Raw genomic sequence first — 24,309 nt, forward strand, 5'->3', positions numbered from 1 at the left:
TGGACAACCTAGATTAACCTTCACTCTTACTCTCACCTGCTAAGAATTGCTCTCTCCTAAGTAAGCTCTGAGGATGAAGGCAGGGAGTAAAGAACGCAGTTCTAAAGTTTCAGCCAGTGAGCCAACAATAAGACAAGCCAGTGGGTCAGCCAAGAGGAATTAAAGCTCTCGCCTACAGCAATCACATGAGTGCTATGGAAGCAGTTTAATCTTTCACTACAGCAGAAAGGGAGATTGGAAAGGCTTGATCCCACAATGATGATTGGTGATATCTGCTTAAATCATTGTCCCAACCCTGAAAGGTTGTAAATATTATTTCTGTAGATCAAGAGCACAAACAGGGCAGAAGGAGAGTGTTGTAAAACATGAGACTCTTGCCCTAAAGACGACATCTAAAAAAAGCCATGTACCAAAGAGACCCCTGCAGTGTACAGAAATCATGAATAGACAGTTGTCTTCTGCAACCACCACCACCGTTCTCTCGTCCTCCAAACGTCTTTCCACCACTGATTTCCTCTCTGAAATTATCAGACTACATTTATAGTTAAAGGCTTAATAAATTGATATTTAAATATAGTTATAGATTGTTAGAGTCCAACATTCTCTAATATACTATGATCTAAACCTGTTTATAAAAGGTTAATGATAGATGGTCTAAACTTTTTAAATGTACCCTTCATATAAATCCACACCTGTTATGAAGCCCAGTCAGAGGACGTAAAACACATGCAGTCCCCAAGAAGGGCACTCTTCTCTGGTGCATGGCTCTCCTTTCCACCACTCTTCTACCTCACGGTCTCATTTCTTTACCTAATTTACGGCCTGACCTCCAAAGCCCTGGCCATCCAAGACCTGTACTGCAGCAAGGTCTGGATGCTGATGGGTCAGACCTCTAGGTTGTAAACTCCTAAATGCAGGCACAGGGTCATCTTCAGTATCAGAAAAACACTGGTGGCAAATGGGTGCCTGAAATCCAAGAGCACCTATATAGCTGCATATCTGCATCTTTAGGTGCCTAACACCTTTGAAAACCTAGCCCTTAGTCTCAAAAGAAGTGTTGCTTACCAGTCAGTATTTCCTACACTCAGGATGTTTAGCTGAAAAGGATCACATTTAAAGTTCTCCAATATTTTCTACTTTAGACTTAAAAAATGCAAAAAATGCAGTGGGGGAAGGGGTTAATATGTCAAAAGCCAGAGCTCCCTACAGAAGCTTACTGAACCACAACGCGTATCTAGGAAATGCACATGTTCCTGGGTATAGTAAGACAGACAGCAGAGAAAGGTATAACACGATTCAATGGCTGGAAGACAAATTCAGACTGGAAAGATGGCACAGTTTTAGAGTAATTAACCACTGAAAATTTCCCAAGGGTGGTGGTGAATTCTCCAAGGCAGACCATTTTTAAACTGGGATGGGCTGTGTTTCTAACAGCTCTGCTCTAGGAATGATTTGGAGGCAGGGCTCAGGCCTGTGTTACACGAGAAGTCACACTGGACGATCATGGTGGTCCCTTCTGGCTTGGGAATCCAGAAGTCTCAGACTACATTTTAAGCACACGTAGTTCAGTAACACCTGGATGCTGCAATGAGGATCAGGACCCCAGTGTACCATGTAAGCGCAGGAAAGCCTAGTCAGTGTCTGTGGGAACCCTGGGACGGATCTTCCTAACTTGTTTTCAGTTTTTCAACTATGAAAATCCAGTGGTTTGCACTGGTCTAACTAGATTTTAACTCACCATTCTTCTACTACAGAAGCCACCAAAGGGGACTAAGCATTTAAAGGGTTAAACATATGCACTAAACTGACTCAGCTGGGAAGCATTTCCTTCAAGCCCCACTCAACTGAGCTGCTGAATCGAGGTACAGCTGCCCTTAGTGCTTTAGAGGGGGGCTGTTGGGCTCCCTACCCTGTTAGTTCTCATTGTCCTGTGAAGTTCTCTGAGGAAGGCATGAAACCACACGGGGTCAGGAGAGCGGAGTTCCTGGGATGCACTAAACTGAGGGTGGCCATGGTCCTTATGGAGGTATTAAGAGTTCATAAAACCAGAACCAAACCAGTTTAACAGCTGAGCCAGTTAAACACCAACATTTACAGACTCAGTTGTCTAAACATGCAACTAGCTCAGCTAGAAACTACTTTGCTCCTCCCTTTTCTTTAAAAAGCTAGGAAATCCCTCCCCAGACTAACTTAGTTCAGATTGTTCAAGCGATTGCTTGACTGTTTGGCTATACAGTATCTGAGAGTCCCCGTTAAAAACCAAAGCACTGAAGCATGGAAATGCTCTACTAAAGTCACTGAAACAACTCTCAACAGGTTTCAGAGTAGCAGCCATGTTAGTCTGTATTCGCAAAAAGAAAAGGAGGACTTGTGGCACCTCAGAGACTAACCAATTTGAGCATAAACTTTCGTGAGCTACAACTCACTTCATAGGATGCATTCAACAGTACATTCAGTTACCGATACTGTTACCTTACAGACATCCTCAAGAGACCGAACTGAACAAATACCTATTTATAAACTCATCACATCGAGGAGTGCATCCAACTATATAAAGTACATTAGTAATGATCTCAAAAGCTGGAGTATGTATGGTCATCATGAACAAACATTAACATTAGCCTTAAGCATCTCATGTTGACAACCTATACAAAAGTTTATTTATAGATAAGGTAATTTATAGAAATATTTTGTTAACTTGTTTCCAGAGTTAATGCTTAAGTTTGGGGTTTTTTAATGGTAATGCTGGTTATGCAGTAAATATTACCTTTATATATATCCCTTGAGCAATGTTAAGGCTTTATCTGGGCACACTAATACATATTCGTTCAACCCGTAGCTCTTTAGAACTGTGTAAGATTTTAGATGTTTTATTTTAGGATCTCAGTTTAACACCACAATCCCAGATTAATGTGCTAATTAAAAACTCTCAAGTCTGCAGTGTACAGATCCCCTATTTAATGTTTGCCTATAGCGTATTAGGGGAACATGGAGGCTGGACAGGTGATCCATGCTGACTTACAATGCACCAGTGCAACTACAGAGTCTGGTGAAGGAACATGACCGCAAATGGCTTCCACGGCTTATTTTGCTATATTAAAAATATCGTTAAACTGACTAGCCAGAGATAGTTGGCAACTGAACCAAAGGAGTGGGCAAAACAGCTAAATTCTCTTAAGAACACTGAAAGTGACATTCCTTAGAAGTACAAATGTACAATTACAGCTGTTCGGGCTGCCCTGCAGCAGCTTATTGGGGATTTTCATTGTAGGCCTCAAAAAGTCCAACCAACAGCAGATGATCCAGCAAGGGAAAGGAGAGAGAACTAGAACATATTACCAAGACACTAGAAATGCACCCTATAGTGTATACTGGAGACAGTGTGCTAAGGAAACTCCTGCTTGTTGTGTATTTATGGATTAGATACTTAAGGAAGGCTGGGATTCCTATTAAGCACAAGGGACGGGCAGCGCGAAGAACAGAGTTAGAACGTGGCGATGGCTCCATATAGACACTAAACGCTATAACCGCATACAATCAGTTTGTTTAAAGGCAGCTGTATTACTCCTTCCCTAAGACACCTCCCCTGGGATGCTCACAAAGTGAGCCAATAATTATGGGGAAACAGCTTGCTGAACCATCAAGCTGTAAACCCTACACAGTAACTGCATTATTTTATTGATGTTGCTTTTCCCCTCAGCCCGTCCCTCCCTACTCGGTTACACAGCTTGTTGTTACATGTCTAGAATTAGACTGTAAGGCCTTCAGGGGAGGGACCATTTCCTCTTCATACCATGAAGCATCAGCATGCTTGGGGCTTGTCTACACAGGAAAGTTAAGATGAATTAACTAAAGCTGTGGAGTACAAGCTCATTATCCCCTGTGTGGACCTCTCAATCAGACATAAAAGGACTTGAGCTCACTCTAACTTAATTCCCTGAATGAAAGCATGCATACAGAGGTTAAAGCAGGGATCTCAAACTCAAATCACCATGAGGGTCACATGAGGACTAGTACATTGGCCTGCGGGTCGCATCACTGACACCTTTTCGTATAAAGGTACAAAAGCCGTCTCCTCCCCCTCCCGCTGCCCCCGGCCCCACTCCACCCTTTCCAATCCCTTCCCCAAAGTCCCCACCCCAACTCTGCCCCCTCCCTGCCCCTATTCCAACCCCTCCCCCAAATCCTTGCCCCTTCTCCCCTGAGCACACAGCTCCCCGCTCCTCCCTCCTAGAAAGCGCTAAGCACCACCGAACAGCTGTCTGGCAGCGGGAAGCACCTGGAGGTGCGGGAAGCACCTTGGCAGCCACAGGAAATAACTCCGGGGGGAGCTTGACGGGCCACAACAAATAACACCGCGGGCTGTGTGTTTGAGACCCCTGGGTTAAAGTGACTTAACATCACACCTTTAGTTAATTCATCCTAACTTTCCTGATCATCCCCATGTAGATAAACCCTTGAGAACTATAAAAATTACCAGCAGCTAAAATACTCAGGATAATCTATTTCCTGCTTTCAACCACAAAATCAGCCATCCCAGGGCCACCATTACTGAAGAAAAACGCATGCAGCACTCCACCTTATCCACCCTGCTAGGCCATTCATTTGCCTGTAGGAACCCCAGCCTTCCACAACATGCACAAAGGGATGGGCGGCACTCAGAACATGGGGTGGCTGCATATCAGTGCTAACACTATTATTGCTTACAGTTAGTTTGTTTCAAGGCAGACGCACTACTCCCTTCTCCAGACACCTCTCCTGTGATGTCCTGCAAAAAGCAACCTTGGAAAAATCTACTCTCCCACCCTGCCTGTTCCAATCTCTGCTTGCCTGGGCTAACTACCTTTTATTTAATTTTTTTTTATATATATAAAATTATATATATAAAAACACCGAAGAGCAAGGTATCTGGAATTCCATTCATTCTCCTGTTCATCATCAGATTTCATCAGCATCTATACACCTGAACAAAGACACACTGTAAATAAAAAGCTTCAGACATTAATGTGTACCTCATATCAACTCCAAGAGAAGGTTTGCACTGGCTTTCCTGCGTCTAGTATTAGGTCCCCACTAAGAATCCTTACAGCAGCCTCGGCACAAAGCATATCTATCCTTCCCCTCCACCTCCCTCACGAACAGGGATTACAAATGACTAGCTTGCTCCTCAGTTACAACAAATAAGGGTAGTCAGCCCAGGCAAGCAGAGAATGGACCAGGTAGGACGGGAGAGTAGATTTTTCTAAAGTTGCTTTGCAGGACATTTTGCCAAGTCTAGTTGGTTAATAAGGGTTTCAAGTTTATTACACTGTAACGAAGGATGGCCAAAGAGAACCCACAGAATTGTACAGTACTGCATAGGACACCCATCTACAACACTTTCCACCCAGGACCTCAAAGTTCTTTACAAATAATGAATTAGGGCTCAACACTCTGCTAGGTGGATATCCCCATTTTACAGGTGGAGAAAGTGAGGCACAAAGAATAAGTGCCTTCCCCAGGATAACACAGAAAGCTGGTAGTACTGCCAGGACCAGGACCCGGACCCAGCCCAGTGCTTTAAGCACAAGACCTTTCTTCCTCATTCAGAATAACCTTCACCTTTAATAGAGGAGCAGTCTATAATCACAGACCATGCACCACCTTGATCCCTAAGCAGCTACCTGCAGGTCTCAGAACTGAGGGTAGCTGCAGTCTGTTCTTCCTGGTAAGTTGCAATACAGCCCACATTTAGACAAGATCTGGGCATTCCATGTCAGAAAGCTCCAACTTTTCCCCATGTACCAAGTCACTGCATCATCTGAGCTCCTTGCAAGCATTCATAAATGTATGCTCAACACTATCACACAGGGACTCCTAGTTTAGAGATGAGGAAACCAAGGCATGGAGAGCGAGGGGCTAGCCCAAGTTGTCACAGTAAATCCAGAGCTTATGGGTTCAATTCCCACCTCCACCAGAGACCCAGTTCGTTGTCTCAACCACAAAGTCACCCTTTCCCTCAAATTCAGCCAGGCGGCTAGAGAGATGTATGACACACCTCAGGGAAGAGGGCATACAAGAGGAATAAAAAAACATATATGCTCCTTGTGGCACTATTTAGATGCCTTTGCCAGCACATACAAAGCTAGCACAAGCAAATCAAGCAACAGCAACTAAACCGCATAAGCTCCACTCAAGAGAACATTAACAAGCAAGCACCGATTTCACTCTGTGGGTCTCTACAGATACAGGAAGACCTCTTGCTATTCATGGCTGTTTTCGTTTCTCCCAAAACATTTTAAATGCTCCTAATTGAATCTGCCCAGGGAATTCCACAGCTACCAAAGCGCCAGACTGGCTTGCACCAGCCTTTCCAAAAATCACAATCATGTTTGCTTTGCTAGCCTGTAAAAGCAGCAGTAATTTTGTGGCAATCCAAAACCTTGAGTGCCCTCATCAATAATGGGACCATTGTGCGATGCTGCCAAAGCTCCCACAGCATGGCAGCCAGCAGCAGCTTGTCCTGGTTTACCTATTCTCTGCAGGGAAGGAAGTTAAAACTCAATTATTTCGTCTTCTTTTAGGGAAAAAAATTCTAGGGCACCAGACAAACATGACTGGAAGAGGGCCCAGAGGAGGGAAAGTGGCAGTTAGTTTTAGAATCAGCATCTGACCCGAATTCCCACAACACTTTTCTCCCAATGAAGCCTAATACCTACAAAGGCTCAGAAAAGAAAGCCAGTTCTTTTGCAGGCACACATACCAAGGCAAGAGCCATTGGTTTATCACCAGTCATTCGGATTCAGTTTAAGTGCGTACCCATACATTTCTGCTAACAGATTTGCTCCTAAGAACACTGCTTCCTCAGAGCAAGCAGCCATTTTACACGATCCCTTGAGCCTGTAAACCTTACCATGAATGACAGAGTTGCACATGAAATAAACCTCGCAGTAACATAGCTCCCTTCCTTGAGACAGCACAGCTCTGCCATCTTAGGCTACTCTCACATTAGCAACAGTGTGCAGCCGAAATTATTAGGGTCTGATCAGCAAAGTGTAACATCACCAAGGCAATGACCTTTGCATTTAAGCTCTTGGCTAATTCAAGTCTCTCACTCCTACCATTTCAGGGCTTTCAGCTCACACTCTGCTTCACAGCTCAGCTCTGTGATTAAATGCGAGTCATATGAACCTTCCAAACACCAGATTGGGAAGGAGAATTAAAGCACAGGGTTGCCAATCCTCCAGGATTGTCCTGAAGTCTCCAGGAATGAAAGATTAATCTTTAATTAAAGATGGTCATGTGATGAAATCTCCAGGAATACATCCAAAATTGGCAACCCTATGTCTAAATTCCTCTAACCAGCCAGCCTGTGCAGCATAGAAACTGTAAACTGAGGAATGGCTAGGCCGAAGTCCATTTTGTTTTTCCTCTTGCTTGCCTGAAGAGGCCAGAATGGTTAGCATACCCCAGGAAGATCAACTATCCCAGCTCAAAGATAGATTTGAATGAACTGACAGGGCTATCCAACTCTTTCACTTCTCAGTCATCCTCAGATCTAGAAAGTGATGGGTAGCCCTGCCTTACACGTGAAGCCTCAAAAGCGCTAGAAGGTCAGCATCCCACAAAATGGACACTGGCTATACTGAGGCCACTTACAACCGTCTGCAGATTAGCGCACGTTCCTGCAGCACGATTACAAGGAGAAGTGTATGCTTTGCAGAGCGAAGAGAGAACTGTCTGCTTGTAGAAGAGGTGATAAAATAAAAAGCAGATCTGAGTCTTGTCAACACCACACATATCCACACATATTTTACATAACTGGTCCCATAATGCCCTGGAGTTTCTGGCACCTCCACTTGTGCTGTTTCAATGAAACCCTCACTGTGATGTGAGTCTCTGTGTGGGACATGCAGCTGGCAGCGAGCCCGCGATCATTGCTTTCCACCAATCCCAGCCACCAGCACACTCAGGTGGAAGTAAGATGGGGTTTTGGTTTTTTACGAGTATTTCTGTTTCTATTCCATAGAAGTTTGCCTTCTTTCTCTGGCCTGGCGCTATTTCAGGCTAAGGGACCACTCACTGGAGCCATTCAATGGGATCAAGTTATTTCACTAAGATTCAAAACAGGGTGGGATCTTCCCTGACTAAAACAAGGTACCCCTCCCTCCATGGAACACAAGTCTCCCAGAGGGAGCAAACAAACCCTGACCAGCTGACAATCCCCAGGGAGAGGCACTGTAGCCTGCTCCATTCAATAGGAGTTCAACTAGATCCCTGTTTTCTTCTGCAAAGCCCATTCCTCCCCAGAATGTTATGTATTTTGGGAGCTGGTGACCAGGAGCCGTGGAGTGGGAGGGAATACACCCTGCAGGAGGGTGAAGTGAAGTTGCCTTGACTTTGGTACCAGGTGACCTAGAAAAAGCAAGGATCACATCTCAGATGCTATCTGGGGAAAGGCCCTTCGGGAGCGACCATGGGAAAACACCTGCCCCCTTAGTGATCAGCAGACTGAGGAAGAAATGACTCACTTCATCTTCTCTTTGAGAATCACTTTGCTCAGTAGCAGAGCCTAGTCCTCAAACCTCAGAGAGGCAGAGGAAGCGATAACCCAGAACAGGGCTGGACAAGGATACAGGGCTGGAGGCTGGGTTTGGTAAGGGGAATCGGAGGCAGAGTGCAGGTGTGAAACAGAGGCCTTGGGCAGGCTCAAGTGCACAGTCCCCAGAGCAATAGGGGGCTCCCCTCTCCCCAGAAGCAGCGTTGCAGTGTGATGGTCCCATTCCCTGGAGAATGGAAGCTAGCAGACCAAGGCCATGGGCAGGGCTAGACACCATGAGGGGGGTGGAGATAAGGTCTTCTGGGTACAGGAGGCGTCAGCCCTTGGCAGAGGGGTTCTGTAGAAGACTGAGGCTTGTCTAGATCCAGGCACACCATCCAGAGGATGCCGGGGGAGGTCCTGCTTGGGAGAGGAGCCAGGAAAACAGATGCTATGGGCAGATCCATGCAGTGGTAGCAGAGACGGAGAAGAGGTCCCAGGAAGGTATATAGTGGACTGAGGTCCCAAGGGTGGGTACCTGGTTGAACAAGATCATGGGCAGGTGCAGGCAATGCTGTGCAGGGGTATGAGAATAGGGGATCAGATCTGAGGGTACTTGGTAGATGAAGCCTTAGCCAGATCCAGGAATACTGTGAAGGGAGGACAGGTAGAGGGTACCATGTAGACAGAAGCATTGAGCAGTCCCTCAGGCACACCATGCAGGGGAAGGGAGGGTCTCATCCCAGCCGGGATAAGGTCCAGGGGGCCAGTACCAGGTAGATCAGCCTTGGGAAGGTCCATGCACACCATACAGAGAGGTTACAGAGGGTATGGGGGAGTTCAGGGATCAGTGCGGTGGAGGTTCCTAGGGGTACCTAGTAGACCCAGGCCTTGGGCAGGTCCAGGCACACCGTGCAAGGTGGTAAGCTCCCAGGGGAATCCTGAAAGGATCCTGGGGGGGATGCGGGTAGCTGTTAGACTGAAGCCTTGGACAAGTCAGTCATGCCATGCAGTGTGGGAATGTCAGCAGGAGTGTCCTGGAGATCCTGGAACTAGTAGACCATGGGTGGGATGATTTAACCGGGAATTGGTCCTGCTTTGAGCAGGGGGTTGGACTAGATGACCTTCTGGGGTCCCTTCCAACCCTGATATTCTATGATTCTATGGGTGATCCCAGGGGAATCGGGGTGGGACGGTGGTACTGGTAAACCACAAATGGGGGATCCCAGGGGAATCAAGATGGTATTGATAGACCAAGGCCTTAAGCAGGTCAAAGCATAAGGGTGGGAGGCCCTGGGGAACAGTACCTAGTACACCAAGGCCTTGCGCAGGTCCAGGCATACTGTGCAGGGAGGTCCTGGAGGTCCCAAGGGAGTTATGGGGGTCCCCGGGGGGGTGGGGATAACTGCAAGACCAAGGCCTTGAGCAGGTCCAGGGACACTGTGCGGGGGAGGGGAGATGTACCTGGTAGACCAAGGCCTTGGGCAGGTCCAGACACACCGTGCAGGGCAGGGTGGGGTTTGGGGAGTTCCAGGGGGACTGTGGGGGATTGGGAGGGTCCCAGGGGGCAGTACCTGTTGGACCGAGGCCTTGGGCAGGTCCAGGCTCACCGTGTGCAGGAGAGGAGTTTGGGGGGGTCCCAGGAGGCTATGGAGGCTCCAAGGGGGCTCTGGGGGTGTTGGGGGATAAAGGAGGACGGTACCTGGTAGACCGAGGCCTTGGGCAGGGCTAGGCACACTGTGCGGGGCAGGGGAGTTTGGGGGGTTCTAGGGGAGTGTAGGGGACATGGGGCCCACAGAGGTGTTGGGGTACAGGGGGCAGTACCTGGCAGACCGAGGCCTTGGGCAGGTCCAGGCACACCGTGCGGGATGGGGGAGTTTGGGAGGTCCCAGGGGGGCAGTAGGGGATGTGGGGGCCCCAGAGGGGCTCCAGGGGGTTTGGAGGTACAGGGGGGCAGTACCTGGTAGACCGAGACCTTGGGCAAGTCCAGGCACACCGTGCGGGGCAGTAGGGGATGTGGGGGGCTCCAGGGGGTATTTGGGGGTACAGGGGCAGTACCCGGTAGACTGAGGCCTTGGGCAGGTCCAGGTACACCGTGTGGGGCAGGGGACTTGGGGTGGCCCCAGGGGGGCTGTAAGGGGCCCCAGGGGGGTGGGGAGGTACCTGGTAGACCAAGGCCTTGGGCAGGTCCAGACACACCATGCGGGGCAGGGGACTTGGGAAGGGTACAGGGGGGCTGTAGGGGGCCCCCGGGGAGGGTTGGGGGCACGGGGGGTACCTGGTAGACCAAGGCCTTGGGCAGGTCCAGGCACACCGTGTGGGGTGGGGCAGTTGGGGGGGCCCTGGAGGGATGTGGGGGGCTCCAGGGGGAGGTACCTAGTAGACCAAGGCCCTGGGCAGGCCCAGGCACACCATGCGGGGTGGGGCAGTTGGGGGGCTCCAGGGATGCGGGGGCTGTACCTGGTAGACCAAGGCCTTGGGCAGGTCCAGGCACACCATGCTAGGCAGGGGAGATAGGGGGCCCCCAAGGAGGTGTGGGGGGCCCCCAAGGAGGGGTGTGGGGCAATACCTGGTAGACCGAGGCCTTGGGCAGGTCCAGGCACACTGTGCAGGGCGGGTGAGTTGAGGAGGGCCCGGGGAGGGAGGAGGATGTGGGAGTGCGGGGCGGTACCCTGTAGACCGAGGCCTTGGGCAGGCCCAGGCACACCATGCAGGGCGGGGCAGTTGGAGGAGCTCCAGGGGGGCTGTAGGGATGCGGAGGGCTCCAGGAGGGATGCGGGGGCTGTACCTGGTAGACCGGGGCCTTGGGCAGGTCCAGGCACACCATGCTAGGCGGGGGAGTTGGGGGGCCCCAAGGGGGTGTTGGGGACCCCAAGGGGGGGTGTGGGGCAATACCTGGTAGACCGGGGCCTTGGGCAGGTCCAGGCATACAGTGCGGGGAGGGGCAGTGGGGCGGGCCCCCGGGGGGGGTTTGGGGGCTGGTACCTGGTAGACCGAGGCCTTGGGCAGGTCCAGGCATACAGTGCGGGGAGGGGCAGTGGGGCGGGCTCCCGGGGGTGGTTTGGGGGCTGGTACCTGGTAGACCGAGGCCATGGGCAGGTCCAGGCACACCGTGTAGGGCGGGGCAGTGGGGGGGGCCCGGGGGACTGTAGGGGATATGGGGGGCGGTACCTGGTAGACCAAGGCCTTGGGCAGGTCCAGGCACACCATGCTAGGCGGGGGAGTTGGGGGGCCCCAAGGAGGGGTGTGGGGCAATACCTGATAGACCAGGGCCTTGGGCAGGTCCAGGCACACTGTGCGCGGAGGGGCAGTGGGGGGGGCCGGGGGACTGTAGGGATTATGGGGGGCCCCAGGGGGGGCAGTACCTGGTAGACCAAGGCCTTGGGCAGATCCAGGCACACCATGCGGGGTGGGGCAGTGGGGGGGGCTGGGGGGACTGCAGGGGATATGGGGGGGCCCCGGGGGGGTTGGGGGGGTGGTACCTGGTAGACTGAGGCCTTGGGCAGGTCCAGGCACACCGTGCCAGGCGGGGCAGTGGGGGGAGGCCCAGGGGATTGTAGGGGACATGGGGGCCCCGGGGGGGTTCGGGGGGGCGGTACCTGGTAGACCGAGGCCTTGGGCAGGTCCAGGCACACCGTGCGGGGCGGGGCCCAGGGGATTGTAGGGGATATGGGGGGCCCCGGGGGGGCGGTACCTGGTAGACCGAGGCCTTGGGCAGGTCCAGGCACACCGTGCGGGGCGGGGCAGTGGGGGGGGCCGGGGGCACTGTAGGGGACATGGGGGGCCCCGGGGGAGTTCGGGGGGGTGGTACCTGGTAGACCGAGGCCTTGGGCAGGTCCAGGCACACCGTGCGGGGCGGGGGCCGGGGGGATTGTAGGGGATATCAGGGGGCCCCGGGGGGGTTTGGGGGGGCGGTACCTGTTAGACCGAGGCCTTGGGCAGGTCCAGGCACACCGTGCGGGGCGGGGCAGTGGGGGGGCCCCGGGGGGGTTTGGGGGGGCAGTACCTGGTAGACCGAGGCCTTGGGCAGGTCCAGGCACACCATGCGGGGCGGGGCAGTGGGGAGGGGTCCGGGGGACTGTAGGGGACATGGGGGGCCCCGGGGGGGTTCGGGGGGGCGGAACCTGGTAGACCGAGACCTTGGGCAGGTCCAGGCACACCGTGCGGGGCAGGGCGGTGGGGGGGGTCCCGGGGGGGGTTCGGGTGGGGCGGTACCTGGTAGACCGAGGCCTTGGGCAGGTCCAGGCACACCGTGCGGGGCGGGGCAGTGGGGGGGCCCGGGGGGATTGTAGGGGACATGGGGGGTCCCGGGGGGGGCGGTACCTGGTAGACCGAGGCCTTGGGCAGGTCCAGGCACACCATGCGGGGCGGGGCAGTGGGGGGGGGCCAGGGGGATTGTAGGGGACATGGGGGCCCCGGGGGGGCGGTACCTGGTAGACCGAGGCCTTGGGCAGGTCCAGGCACACCGTGCGGGGCGGGGCAGTGGGGGGGGCCGGGGGGATTGTAGGGGATATGGGGGGGCCCCGGGGGGGTTCGGGGGGGCGGTACCTGGTAGACCGAGGCCTTGGGCAGGTCCAGGCACACCGTGCGGGGCGGGGCAGTGGGGGGGGGCCGGGGGGACTGTAGGGGACATGGGGGGCCCCGGGGGGGTTCGGGGGGGCGGTACCTGGTAGACCGAGGCCTTGGGCAGGTCCAGGCACACCGTGCGGGGCGGGGCAGTGGGGGGGGGGGCCCGGGGGGACTGTAGGGGACATGGGGGGCCCCGGGGGGCGGTACCTGGTAGACCGAGGCCTTGGGCAGGTCCAGGCACACCGTGCGGGGCGGGGCAGTGGGGGGGCCCCGGGGGGGTGGTACCTGGTAGACCGAGGCCTTGGGCAGGTCCAGGCACACCGTGCGGGGCGCGGCAGTGGGGGGGGGCCGGGGGGATTGTAGGGGATATCGGGGGGCCCCGGGGGGGTTCGGGGGGGCGGTACCTGGTAGACCAAGGCCTTGGGCAGGTCCAGGCACACCGTGCGGGGCGGGGCAGTGGGGGGGGGCCGGGGGGATTGTAGGGGACATGGGGGGCCCCGGGGGGGCGGTACCTGGTAGACCGAGGCCTTGGGCAGGTCCAGGCACACCGTGCAGGGCGGGGCAGTGGGGGGGGCCCGGGGGGACTGTAGGGGACATGGGGGGCCCCGGGGGGGTTCGGGGGGGCGGTACCTGGTAGACCGAGGCCTTGGGCAGGTCCAGGCACACCGTGAGGGGCGGGGCAGTGGGGGGTCCCGGGGGGACTGTAAGGGATATGGGGGAGCCCCGGGGGGGTTCGGGGGGGCGGTACCTGGTAGACCGAGGCCTTGGGCAGGTCCAGGCACACTGTGCGGGGCGGGGCAGTGGGGGGGGGCCCGGGGGGACTGTAGGGGACATGGGGGGCCCCGGGGGGTTCTGGGGGGCGGTACCTGGTAGACCGAGGCCTTGGGCAGGTCCAGGCACACCGTGCGGGGCGCGGCAGTGGGGGGGCCCGTGGGGATTGTAGGGGATATCGGGGGGCCCCGGGGGGGTTCGGGGGGGCGGTACCTGGTAGACCGAGGCCTTGGGCAGGTCCAGGCACACCGTGCGGGGCGGGGCAGTGGGGGGGGCCCGGGGGGACTGTAGGGGATATCGGGGGGCCCCGGGGGGGCCGGTACCTGGTAGACCGAGGCCTTGGGCAGGTCCAGGCACACCGTGCAGGGCGGGGCAGTGGGGGGGGGGCCCCGGGGGGACTGTAGGGGACATGGGGGGCCCCGGGGGGGTTCGGGGGGGCGGTACCTGGTAGACCGAGGCCTTGGGCAGGTCCAGGCACACCGTGCGGGGCGGGGCAGTGGGGGGGCCCCGGGGGGGTTCGGGGGGGCGGTACCTGGTAGACCGAGGCCTTGGGCAGGTCCAGGCACACCGTGCGGGGCGCGGCAGTGGGGGGGGCCGGGGGGATTGTAGGGGATATCGGGGGGCCCCGGGGGGGCGGTACCTGGTAGACCGAGGCCTTGGGCAGGTCCAGGCACACCGTGCGGGGCGGGGCCGGGGGGATTGTAGGGGACATGGGGGGCCCCGGGAGGGTTCGGGGGGGCGGTACCTGGTAGACCGAGGACTTGGGCAGGTCCAGGCACACCGTGCGGGGCGGGGCAGTGGGGGGGGCCCGGGGGGATTGTAGGGGACATGGGGGGCCCCGGGGGGGTTCGGGGGGGCGGTACCTGGTAGACCGAGGCCTTGGGCAGGTCCAGGCACACCGTGCGGGGCGGGGCAGTGGGGGGGGCCCGGGGGGACTGTAGGGGACATGGGGGGCCCCGGGGGGGTTCGGGGGGGCGGTACCTGGTAGACCGAGGCCTTGGGCAGGTCCAGGCACACCGTGCGGGGCGCGGCAGTGGGGGGGCCCGGGGGGATTGTAGGGGATATCGGGGGGCCCCGGGGGGGTTCGGGGGGGCGGTACCTGGTAGACCGAGGCCTTGGGCAGGTCCAGGCACACCGTGCGGGGCGGGGCAGTGGGGGGGGCCCGGGGGGACTGTAAGGGATATGGGGGGGCCCCGGGGGGGTTCGGGGGGGCGGTACCTGGTAGACCGAGGCCTTGGGCAGGTCCAGGCACACCGTGCGGGGCGGGGCAGTGGGGGGGGCCCGGGGGGACTGTAGGGGACATGGGGGGCCCCGGGGGGGTTCGGGGGGGCGGTACCTGGTAGACCGAGGCCTTGGGCAGGTCCAGGCACACCGTGCGGGGCGCGGCAGTGGGGGGGCCCGGGGGGATTGTAGGGGATATCGGGGGGCCCCGGGGGGGTTCGGGGGGGCGGTACCTGGTAGACCGAGGCCTTGGGCAGGTCCAGGCACACCGTGCGGGGCGGGGCAGTGGGGGGGGCCCGGGGGGACTGTAAGGGATATGGGGGGGCCCCGGGGGGTTCGGGGGGGCGGTACCTGGTAGACCGAGGCCTTGGGCAGGTCCAGGCACACCGTGCGGGGCGGGGCAGTGGGGGGGGCCCGGGGGGACTGTAAGGGATATGGGGGGGCCCCGGGGGGGCGGTACCTGGTAGACCGAGGCCTTGGGCAGGTCCAGGCACACCGTGCGGGGCGGGGCAGTGGGGGGGCCCCGGGGGGGTTCGGGGGGGCGGTACCTGGTAGACCGAGGCCTTGGGCAGGTCCAGGCACACCGTGCGGGGCGCGGCAGTGGGGGGGGCCGGGGGGATTGTAGGGGATATCGGGGGGCCCCGGGGGGGCGGTACCTGGTAGACCGAGGCCTTGGGCAGGTCCAGGCACACCGTGCGGGGCGGGGCAGTGGGGGGGGCCCGGGGGGATTGTAGGGGACATGGGGGGCCCCGGGGGGGTTCGGGGGGGCGGTACCTGGTAGACCGAGGCCTTGGGCAGGTCCAGGCACACCGTGCGGGGCGGGGCAGTGGGGGGGGCCCGGGGGGACTGTAGGGGACATGGGGGGCCCCGGGGGGGTTCGGGGGGGCGGTACCTGGTAGACCGAGGCCTTGGGCAGGTCCAGGCACACCGTGCGGGGCGGGGCAGTGGGGGGGGCCCGGGGGGACTGTAAGGGATATGGGGGGGCCCCGGGGGGGTTCGGGGGGGCGGTACCTGGTAGACCGAGGCCTTGGGCAGGTCCAGGCACACCGTGCGGGGCGGGGCAGTGGGGGGGGCCCGGGGGGACTGTAAGGGATATGGGGGGGCCCCGGGGGGGCGGTACCTGGTAGACCGAGGCCTTGGGCAGGTCCAGGCACACCGTGCAGCACAGCACCGAGTACAGCCGCTCCTCCAGCTTGACGCTGCCCTCGGCCCCGCCCGCCCCCGCCACCTTCAGCCGCTTCTTGGGCGGCGCGTCCGGGTCGGCGGCGGGCTCCGCGTGCGGCCGGGCCCCGCCGAGCAGCAGCCCCGGCTCCTCGGGCCCCGCCGCCGCCGCCGGCCCCGCCGCCTCGCCCAGCCCCGCGGAGGAGGAGGAGGAGGCCGCCGCGGAGGAGGAGGAGGCGGCGGCGGCCGGGCCCCCGCCGCCGGGCTCCCGCTCCTCCGCCCCGGACATGGCGCCGCCCGCCCCGCGCTGCTGCCGGCCCAGACTCCGCCGCCGCCGCCGCTTCACCCCGCCACCGCCGCCGCCATCTTTGCTGGCCGCCGCCTCCTCCTCCTCCTTCCCTCGTCCGCCCCGCCCCTTCCACGCCCTCCGCCAATCACCGCGCAGCGGGGGCGGGCCCGGCGGGCCATCGACCTACCAGCACAAAGGTCGTCGCCCCGCCCCTGGGGAGGCCCCGCCCCGCGCCCACTGGCTTTTTTTCAGTGAAAATTTCACGAACCCGGAGAAGGGAACAAAACAGCGGGGGCGGGGCCAGATGGGGCGGGGCTCGCGGGAGGGGCTCGGTAGGGCGGGGCTATAAGGTGAGGGGCAGAGGCTAGAGGGAGGGGCTAGAGGGGAGGAGGCCGAATGGGAGAGGCTAAAGGAGAAGGGGAGGGGCGAGAGAGGGAAGGGCAGAGGCTAGAGGGAGGGGCTAGAGGGGAGGAGGCGGGGCTAAAGGGGGAGGGGCTGAATGGGAGAGGCTAAAGGAGAAGGGAGGGGCTAGAGCGGGAAGGGAAGAGGCTGGAGGGGGGGCTAGAGGGGAAGGGCAGAGGCTAGAGGGAGGGGCTAGAGGGGGAGGGGGCGGGGCTAAATGGGGAGGGGCTGAATAGGAGAGGCTAAAGGAGAAGGGAGGGGCTACAGATGGGAAAGGAAGGGCTGAAGAGAAGGGGAGGGGCTAGAGGGGAAGGGCAGCAGCTAGAGGGAGGGGCTAGATGGGGAGGGGGAGGGGCTGCAGGGGAAGAGGCTGAATGGGAGAGGCTAAAGAGAAGGGGAGGGGCTAGAGGGGGAAGGGAAGAGGCTGCAGGGGGAGGGGCTAAAGAGGGGGAGGGGCTGAATGGGAGAGGCTAAAGGAGAAGGGGGCTGGAGATGGGAGAGGAGGGGCTAAAGAGAAGGGGCGGAGCTAGAGGGGGAGGGAGAGACTAGAGTGGAGGTGGGGCTGGAGATGAGAGGGCAGTGCCGGGAAGCAGGGGGTGCTGGAATGGGCAGGTCTAGTGAGAGGGCGAAGGGTACCGTAGGGTGGGCGAAAGGTGGGAGGGAAGGGTGGCAAAGAGTAGCTGGGCAAGGGGCTGCAGAGCCTGCAGCAGGCACAGCAGAGACCGGATGACGATGGCAAAGCACCAACAAAGACATCCGACCCCTAGGGTTCCCAACTGTCTAATCACAGGTTTCAGAGCAGCAGGCCTGTTAGTCTGTATTCGCAAAAAGAAAAGGAGGACTTGTGGCACCTTAGAGACTAACCAATTTATTTGAGCATGAGCTTTCGTGAGCTACAGCTCACTTCATCGGATGCATTCAGTGGAAAATACAGTGGGGAGATTTAAATACACAGAGAACATGAAACAATGGGTGTTACCATACACACTGTAACCAGAGTGATCACTTAAGGTGAGCTATTACCAGCAGGAGAGCTATTCCTACCTACATGCCTCCAGCTTTCATCCAGACCACACTACACGATCCATTGTCTACAGCCAAGCTCTATGATACAACCCCATTTGCTCCAACCCTCAGACAGAGACAAACACCGACAAGATCTCTGTCAAGCCTTCTTACAACTACAATACCCACCTGCTGAAGTGAAGAAACAGATTGACAGAGCCAGAAGAGTTCCCAGAAGTCACCTACTACAGGACAGGCCCAACAAAGAAAATAACAGAACACCACTAGCCATCACCTTCAGCCCCCAACTAAAACCTCTCCAACGCATCATCAAGGATCTACAACCTATCCTGAAGGATGACCCATCACTCTCACAGATCTTGGGAGACAGGCCAGTCCTTGCTTACAGACAGCCCCCCAACCTGAAGCAAATACTCACCAGCAACCACACACCACACAACAGAACCACTAACCAAGGAACCTATCCTTGCAACAAAGCCCGTTGCCAACTCTGTCCACATATCTATTCAGGGGTCACCATCATAGGGCCTAATCACATCAGCCACACTATCAGAGGCTCGTTCACCTGCACATCCACCAATGTGATATATGCCATCATGTGCCAGCAATGCCCCTCTGCCATGTACATTGGTCAAACTGGACAGTCTCTACGTAAAAGAATAAATGGACACAATTCAGACGTCAAGAATTATAACATTCAAAAACCAGTGGGAGAACACTTCAATCTCTCTGGTCACTCGATTACAGACCTAAAAGTGGCAATTCTTCAACAAAAAAACTTCAAAAAAAGACTCCAACAGGAGACTGCTGAATTGGAATTAATTTGCAAACTGGATACAATTAACTTAGGCTTGAATAGAGACTGGGAGTGGATGGGTCATTACACAAAGTAAAACTATTTCCCCATGTTTATCCCCCACCCCACCCCGCACTGTTCCGCAGACATTCTTGTCAACTGCTGGAAATGGCCCACCTTGATTATCACTAAAAAAGGTCCCCCCTGCCTCCCCTGACCACTCTCCTGCTGGTAATAGCTCACCTTTCCTGATCACTTGCTTCCAGGAGCTGCGTGGAATCAGGGCAGGCAGTGAGTCTGCCTTAGCTCTGCTGAACCGCCAACCGGACTTTTAATGGCCTAAAATCTCCCAGGCTGGCTTCAGAAGCCTCCGGGAGCTCAAGCCTGATTCCAGGACACATCTGCCCAATCTGGGAGGGTTGGCAACCCTAACCACCACCCCCTACCTTTTTTGCATGGTATTTCATCTCCTTTCCCTGCTCTCCTCCTTCCCCCCTGCAGTACAGTGTTGGGAGGGTACTTACCATTCAGGCTGACAATAAATGGGTGCTTTCCATAGGGCCTGCTCACCCCCACTCGGTTACTGGGATCAAATCCCTCCTGGCTGGAATAACTAAGCCGAGAGCTGAGCTGGTGGGCTGGGGGGAGCCTGGCCCTGCAGCGCCACACTGGAGAGCCTGCAAGTGAGCTGCTTCCAACCTCATTAAGATGTGGGGAGACCTTGAGAAATGCAGGTGGGCCGGGAAAGTGTCCCTGTCCTCGCCCGCTCTCCCCAACACAACGCACACCTGGCTCCTGCCCTGCCAGAACTGAGGTCTCCTGCAAGGCATGTGAGGAACCAGGCCAGCTCAGAAATGCTGTCACTGGAACTCCGTTCAAGCAGCGAGATGCACTTTCTGATCCCGCCCTGGCACCTCCATCCAGCCCCTGCACGGACAGCGGCATTGGCTGGGTGGGATAATGTCACGTCTGAAGTTCCTTCATTTCCACTGAGCACCAAGCTGGGAGGAGGAGCTGCTGTGAAATCAGCTGGGCCTGCTGGCTCCCAAAAGCCTCCACCTGGACTCCCCCAAGCCACTTACCACACGCACTGGCTGCCCAAAGCCTGAAGTCAATGAGAAATATCCCATCCGGTCCTTATTGAGCGAGAGAAGGCTGGAACCAAGGAACTGCCCAGGTAGTGATTCCTACAGCACACGAATAAAGTCATGCACACTTATTTTTAGGGTGACCTGCTTCCCAGCAATGTGTCCCTGGAATTAGCTTGGCTCTCCCAGGGACACAAAGCACAAAGCAGGAGTCAGACCAGCCCAAAGAAGCCAGACACTCTTCAAGCACTGGACTTATCCCAGTCTAGCTGGGTGCTTCTGAACTGAATCCCGGGGAAATGACTAGCAGCACTGAGACTTAAATGGTCATGGTTATGCTGTGGAGTTCCCCGAAATGGATGGAGGCTCCTCTCCAGCTGGATCCTGCAGACTCTGGGGGTAGCAATGCATGGGGATCCCATTTGCAAGTGGATCTTGTGACCCTAGTAATTAGAACGTTAGGGGTTGCAAAGGAAAGCTTAAATTCTGCAGTAAGTGCTCGAGGCCGTGGAGAAGTCCAACCAGCGCCTGCTACCATGCTGCAGTTCAACCCCTGGGGCCTAAGTGATGGACTGGAGTGGGTCTCTTCTGAGGATCTGCTGGGGTATCTCATCTCCTAGGTGAATCTCATTTCACAGGGCAGTTTGGTTTGTGAAGCTCAGGAGGTAACTTCCCCTGCAGTGGTGAGAGGACACTCCCAGTATCGATGCACCAGTGCAATGCAGCTAGCCTAGGGGTCTGCACTGGGGTAGCTGCATTGGCAAAGCTATACCAGTGGCTAAAATCCCCAGTGCAGACAAGGCCTTGGCTAACAGCACTGCTGGCTGTAACAGGCCAGACCTTTGCATGTTGCTACATGTCCTGCCTTTGTTTTGCACAGCCCATGGTGAGCTGTGGGCAGGAAGGTGCAAGTGGCGTGTTAGAAGCTGGTCTGGGCCCCAGGAAGAATAATGGCCATTTATGCCTGACTAGTGTTTTCTCTGTGACCGTTCTTTGGGCAAGGACACACAGAAACCAAAATCCCCAACCAGCTGCAAAATAGCAGCGACCATTCTAACACGATGCATTTTTAGTCTTTCAGGAGCTGTGTGAACAATGCCCTATTGTTCCTGGCTCATTTGGATGCTCTTGTGTTTGGAAATGATATTCCTTTGATGTTGAATTCTGGAGGAAAAAAGGGAGAGTAATTTGCATATTAATGACACTTATCTAGTCAGCAATCCAAATCTCATTTGGGATTGGGCCCGTTTTATACTAGAGTCGCAGAACCAAACAGGAAATGATTGTCATTCTCCTGGTCTGCAGCGGTAACAGAGTTGCTACTTTTAACTTTCCAACAATTCCCGGCTCTTCTCAGTCTGTAATCATCCGTCTGGCCGACATCCAGGGCCTGGTTCTCCTCCTAAAGAAGAAAGAAATGGCCCCAACCCTGAAAGATGCCCAAGGACTTCCTCTGTTCCTATGGACTTTGCAGGATCAGGCCCAAAGACTTGGAATGTTATTTTGTGTTAAAAAGTGACCAGCAAACAATTATTTTGAAACCTGTCCTTGTGCCTTTTGTGCTTCTTTATAATGGGGGGGGGAAATGGTCTGAAGGATTTATTTTGTTAATATTTTCTGTTTACCTTTAGAAATATCAGGTCTACCCTGGTTTTGCTGAAGGATGCAATTGGGGATGGGGTTGGGGAATGAGGGGTGTCTGGAGGCTGTTACAGTGTGAGCCCTCACTCCCTAACTGACAGAATGATCTGGATCACTTGATAAATTGGGCACAAGCAAACAATATGCACTTTAATCTGGCTAAATGTAAATGGAACTATGAAGGGTTTCCCCCTTTAGGATGCCACCTGATGTGCTGAGATACCACTGAGCCTGCCTTTTATGCCAGCCTGGGCACCCTTTTTACCTGTCTTGCTGAGCCAGGCCATTAAGCCTCCTCCAGCACACACACAGGCAGGGCCACACTGAACTGCAGAACGACACAGACACTGAGATCAGTTCTGGGAAGTCTCAGCTTAAGGGACTTGCCCCAGAACTCAGGTGTCCACCTCCCTTGGAGTGCAGACCCAAAGGTATATTATGAAATCTGCTTCCTTCCTCAATGTGGAGGAAGGTAAGCATAATCAAATACCATTTATTTCAATATTTTTGGATGTTTTCTACATTTTCAAATATATTGATTTCAATTACAACACAGAATACAAAGTGTACGCTGCTCACTTTATATTTATTTTTATTACAAATATTTTCACAGTAAAAAACAAAAGAAATAGTATTTTCAATTCACCTAACACAAGTACTGTGGTGCAATCTCTTTACCATGAAAGTTGAACTTACAAATGTAGAATTATGTATAAAAAAACTTGTATTCAAAAATAGAACAATGTAAAACTTTAGAGCCTACAAGTCCACTCAGTCTTACTTCAGCCAATCGCTCAGACAAACAAGTTTGGTTACAATTAGCAAGAGTTAATGCTGCCCGTTTCTTGTTTACAATGTCCCCTGAAAGTGAGAACAGGCGTTCGCATGGCACTTTTGTAGCCGGCGTCACAAGATATTTACGTGCCAGATGCGCTAAAGATTCATATGTCCCTTCATGCTTCAACCACCATTCTAGAGGACATGCAGCCATGCTGATGATGGGTTCTGCTTGATAACGATCCAAAGCACTCACATATGTTCATTTTCATCATCTGAGTCAGATGCCACCAGCAGAGGGTTGATTTCCTTGTTTTTGGTGGTTCAGATTCTGTAGTTTCCCCATCGGAGTGTTGCTTTTTTAAGATGTCTGAAAGCATGCTCCACACCTCGTCCCTCTCAGGTTTTGAAAGGCACTTCAGATTCTTAAGCCTTGTGTTGAGTGCTCTAGCTATCTTTAGAAATCTCACATTGGTACCTTCTTTGTGTTTTGTCAAATCTGCTGTGAAAGTATTCTTAAAACGAACATGTGCCAGGTCATCATCCGAGACTGCTAGAACATGAAATCTATGGCAGAATGTGTGTAAAACAGATCAGGGGACGTACAATTCTCCCCCAAGGAGTTCAGTCACAAATTTAATTAACACACTATTTTTTTAAAGAGCATCATCAGCATGGAAGCATGTCCTCTGGAATGGTGGCCAAAGCATGAAGGGGCATAGGAATATTTAGCATATCTGACACGTAAATATCTTGTAATGCCGGCCACAAAAGTGCCATGGGAACCCCTGTTCTCACTTTCTGGTGACATTGTAAATAAGAAGAGGGCAGCATTAACTCCTGTAAATGTAAACAAACTTCTTTGTCTTAGCAATTGGCTGAATAGGAAGTAGGACTGAGTGGACTTGTAGGCTCTAAAGTTTTACATTGTTTTGTTTTTGAGTGCAGTTATGTAACAAAAAAAATCTACATTTGTAAGTGATACTTTCACAATAAACAAGAAATAAGTTTATTAAGTACAAAAGGTGAATTTTAAGTGAGTATAAGAGAGAACAAAGCAGATTACTGAGCAAATGAAACAAAATATGCAAGCTAAACTCAATATACTTAAGAAACAGGTTACAAAATGTAATTTCTTACCCTAAATGTTATTTTAGGCAGGTTGCAAAGTTTCTGTGGTTTAGAGTTCCAGTTATATTCCTTTTCAGACTGGACCCCGTCTCAATCTGGACTCCCCCTGACCCCGCCTTCCCTTCAGGTGTCTTTAGCAGTCATAGAATCATAGAATATCAGGGTTGGAAGGGACCTCTGGAGATCATCTAGTCCAACCCCCTGCTCAAAGCAGGACCAATCCCCAACTAAATCATCCCAGCCAGGGCTTTGTCACGCCTGACCTTAAAAACCTCTATGAAAGGAGATTCCACCACCTCCCTAGGTAACACATTCCCGTGTTTCACCACCCTCCTAGTGAAAAAGTTTTTCCTAATATCCAACCTAAACCTCCCCTACTGCAACTTGAGACCATTACTCCTCGTTCTGTCATCTGCTACCACTGAGAACAGTCTAGATCCCTCCTCTTTGGAATGCCCCTTCAGGTTGAAAGCAGCTATCAAATCCCCCTTCATTCTTCTCTTCTGCAGACTCAACAATCCCAGTTCTCTCAGCCTCTCCTCATAAGTCATGTGTTCCAGTCCCCTAATCATTTTTGTTGCCCTCCGCTGGACTCTTTCCAATTTTTCCACATCCTTCTTGTAGTGTGGGGCCCAAAACTGGACACAGTACTCCAGATGAGGCCTCACCAGTGTCGAATAGAGGGGAATGATCACATCCCTCGATCTGCTGGCAATGCCCCTACTTATACATCCCAAAATGCTGTTAGCCTTCTTGGCAGGAAGGGCACACTGTTGACTCCTATCCAGCTTCTCGTCCACTGTAACCCCTAGGTCCTTTTCTGCAGAACTGCTGCCGAGCCATTCGGTCCCTCGTCTGTAGCGGTGCATGGGATTCTTCCATCCTAAGTGCAGGACTCTGCACTTGTCCTTGTTGAACC

The 24,309-nt window shown here is 54.9% G+C and overlaps 1 protein-coding gene across 3 annotated transcripts in view; it reads right to left on the reverse strand.

Moving 5' to 3' along the window:
- Positions 1-16,592, reverse strand: part of ZFTRAF1 (zinc finger TRAF-type containing 1) — a 49,291-nt gene extending 32,699 nt beyond the window's left edge. Inside the window, exon 1 of one of the 3 annotated variants that reach the window (XM_084621811.1) lies at positions 16,200-16,592. In XM_084621811.1, coding sequence (XP_084477937.1) covers positions 16,200-16,529 — 330 coding nt within the window. In that variant the 5' untranslated portion in view covers positions 16,530-16,592. Of the gene's footprint in view, positions 1-10,220; positions 10,240-11,087; positions 11,136-16,199 lie in introns of those variants that run through there. The other 2 variants (XM_084621812.1, XM_084621813.1) reach the window with 2 other exon arrangements.
- Between the last annotated feature and the right edge of the window lie 7,717 nt (positions 16,593-24,309).

This window comes from Lepidochelys olivacea, assembly GCF_965140295.1.
Source record: "Lepidochelys olivacea isolate rLepOli2 genome assembly, chromosome: 2".
Lineage (NCBI taxonomy): Eukaryota > Metazoa > Chordata > Testudines > Cheloniidae > Lepidochelys > Lepidochelys olivacea.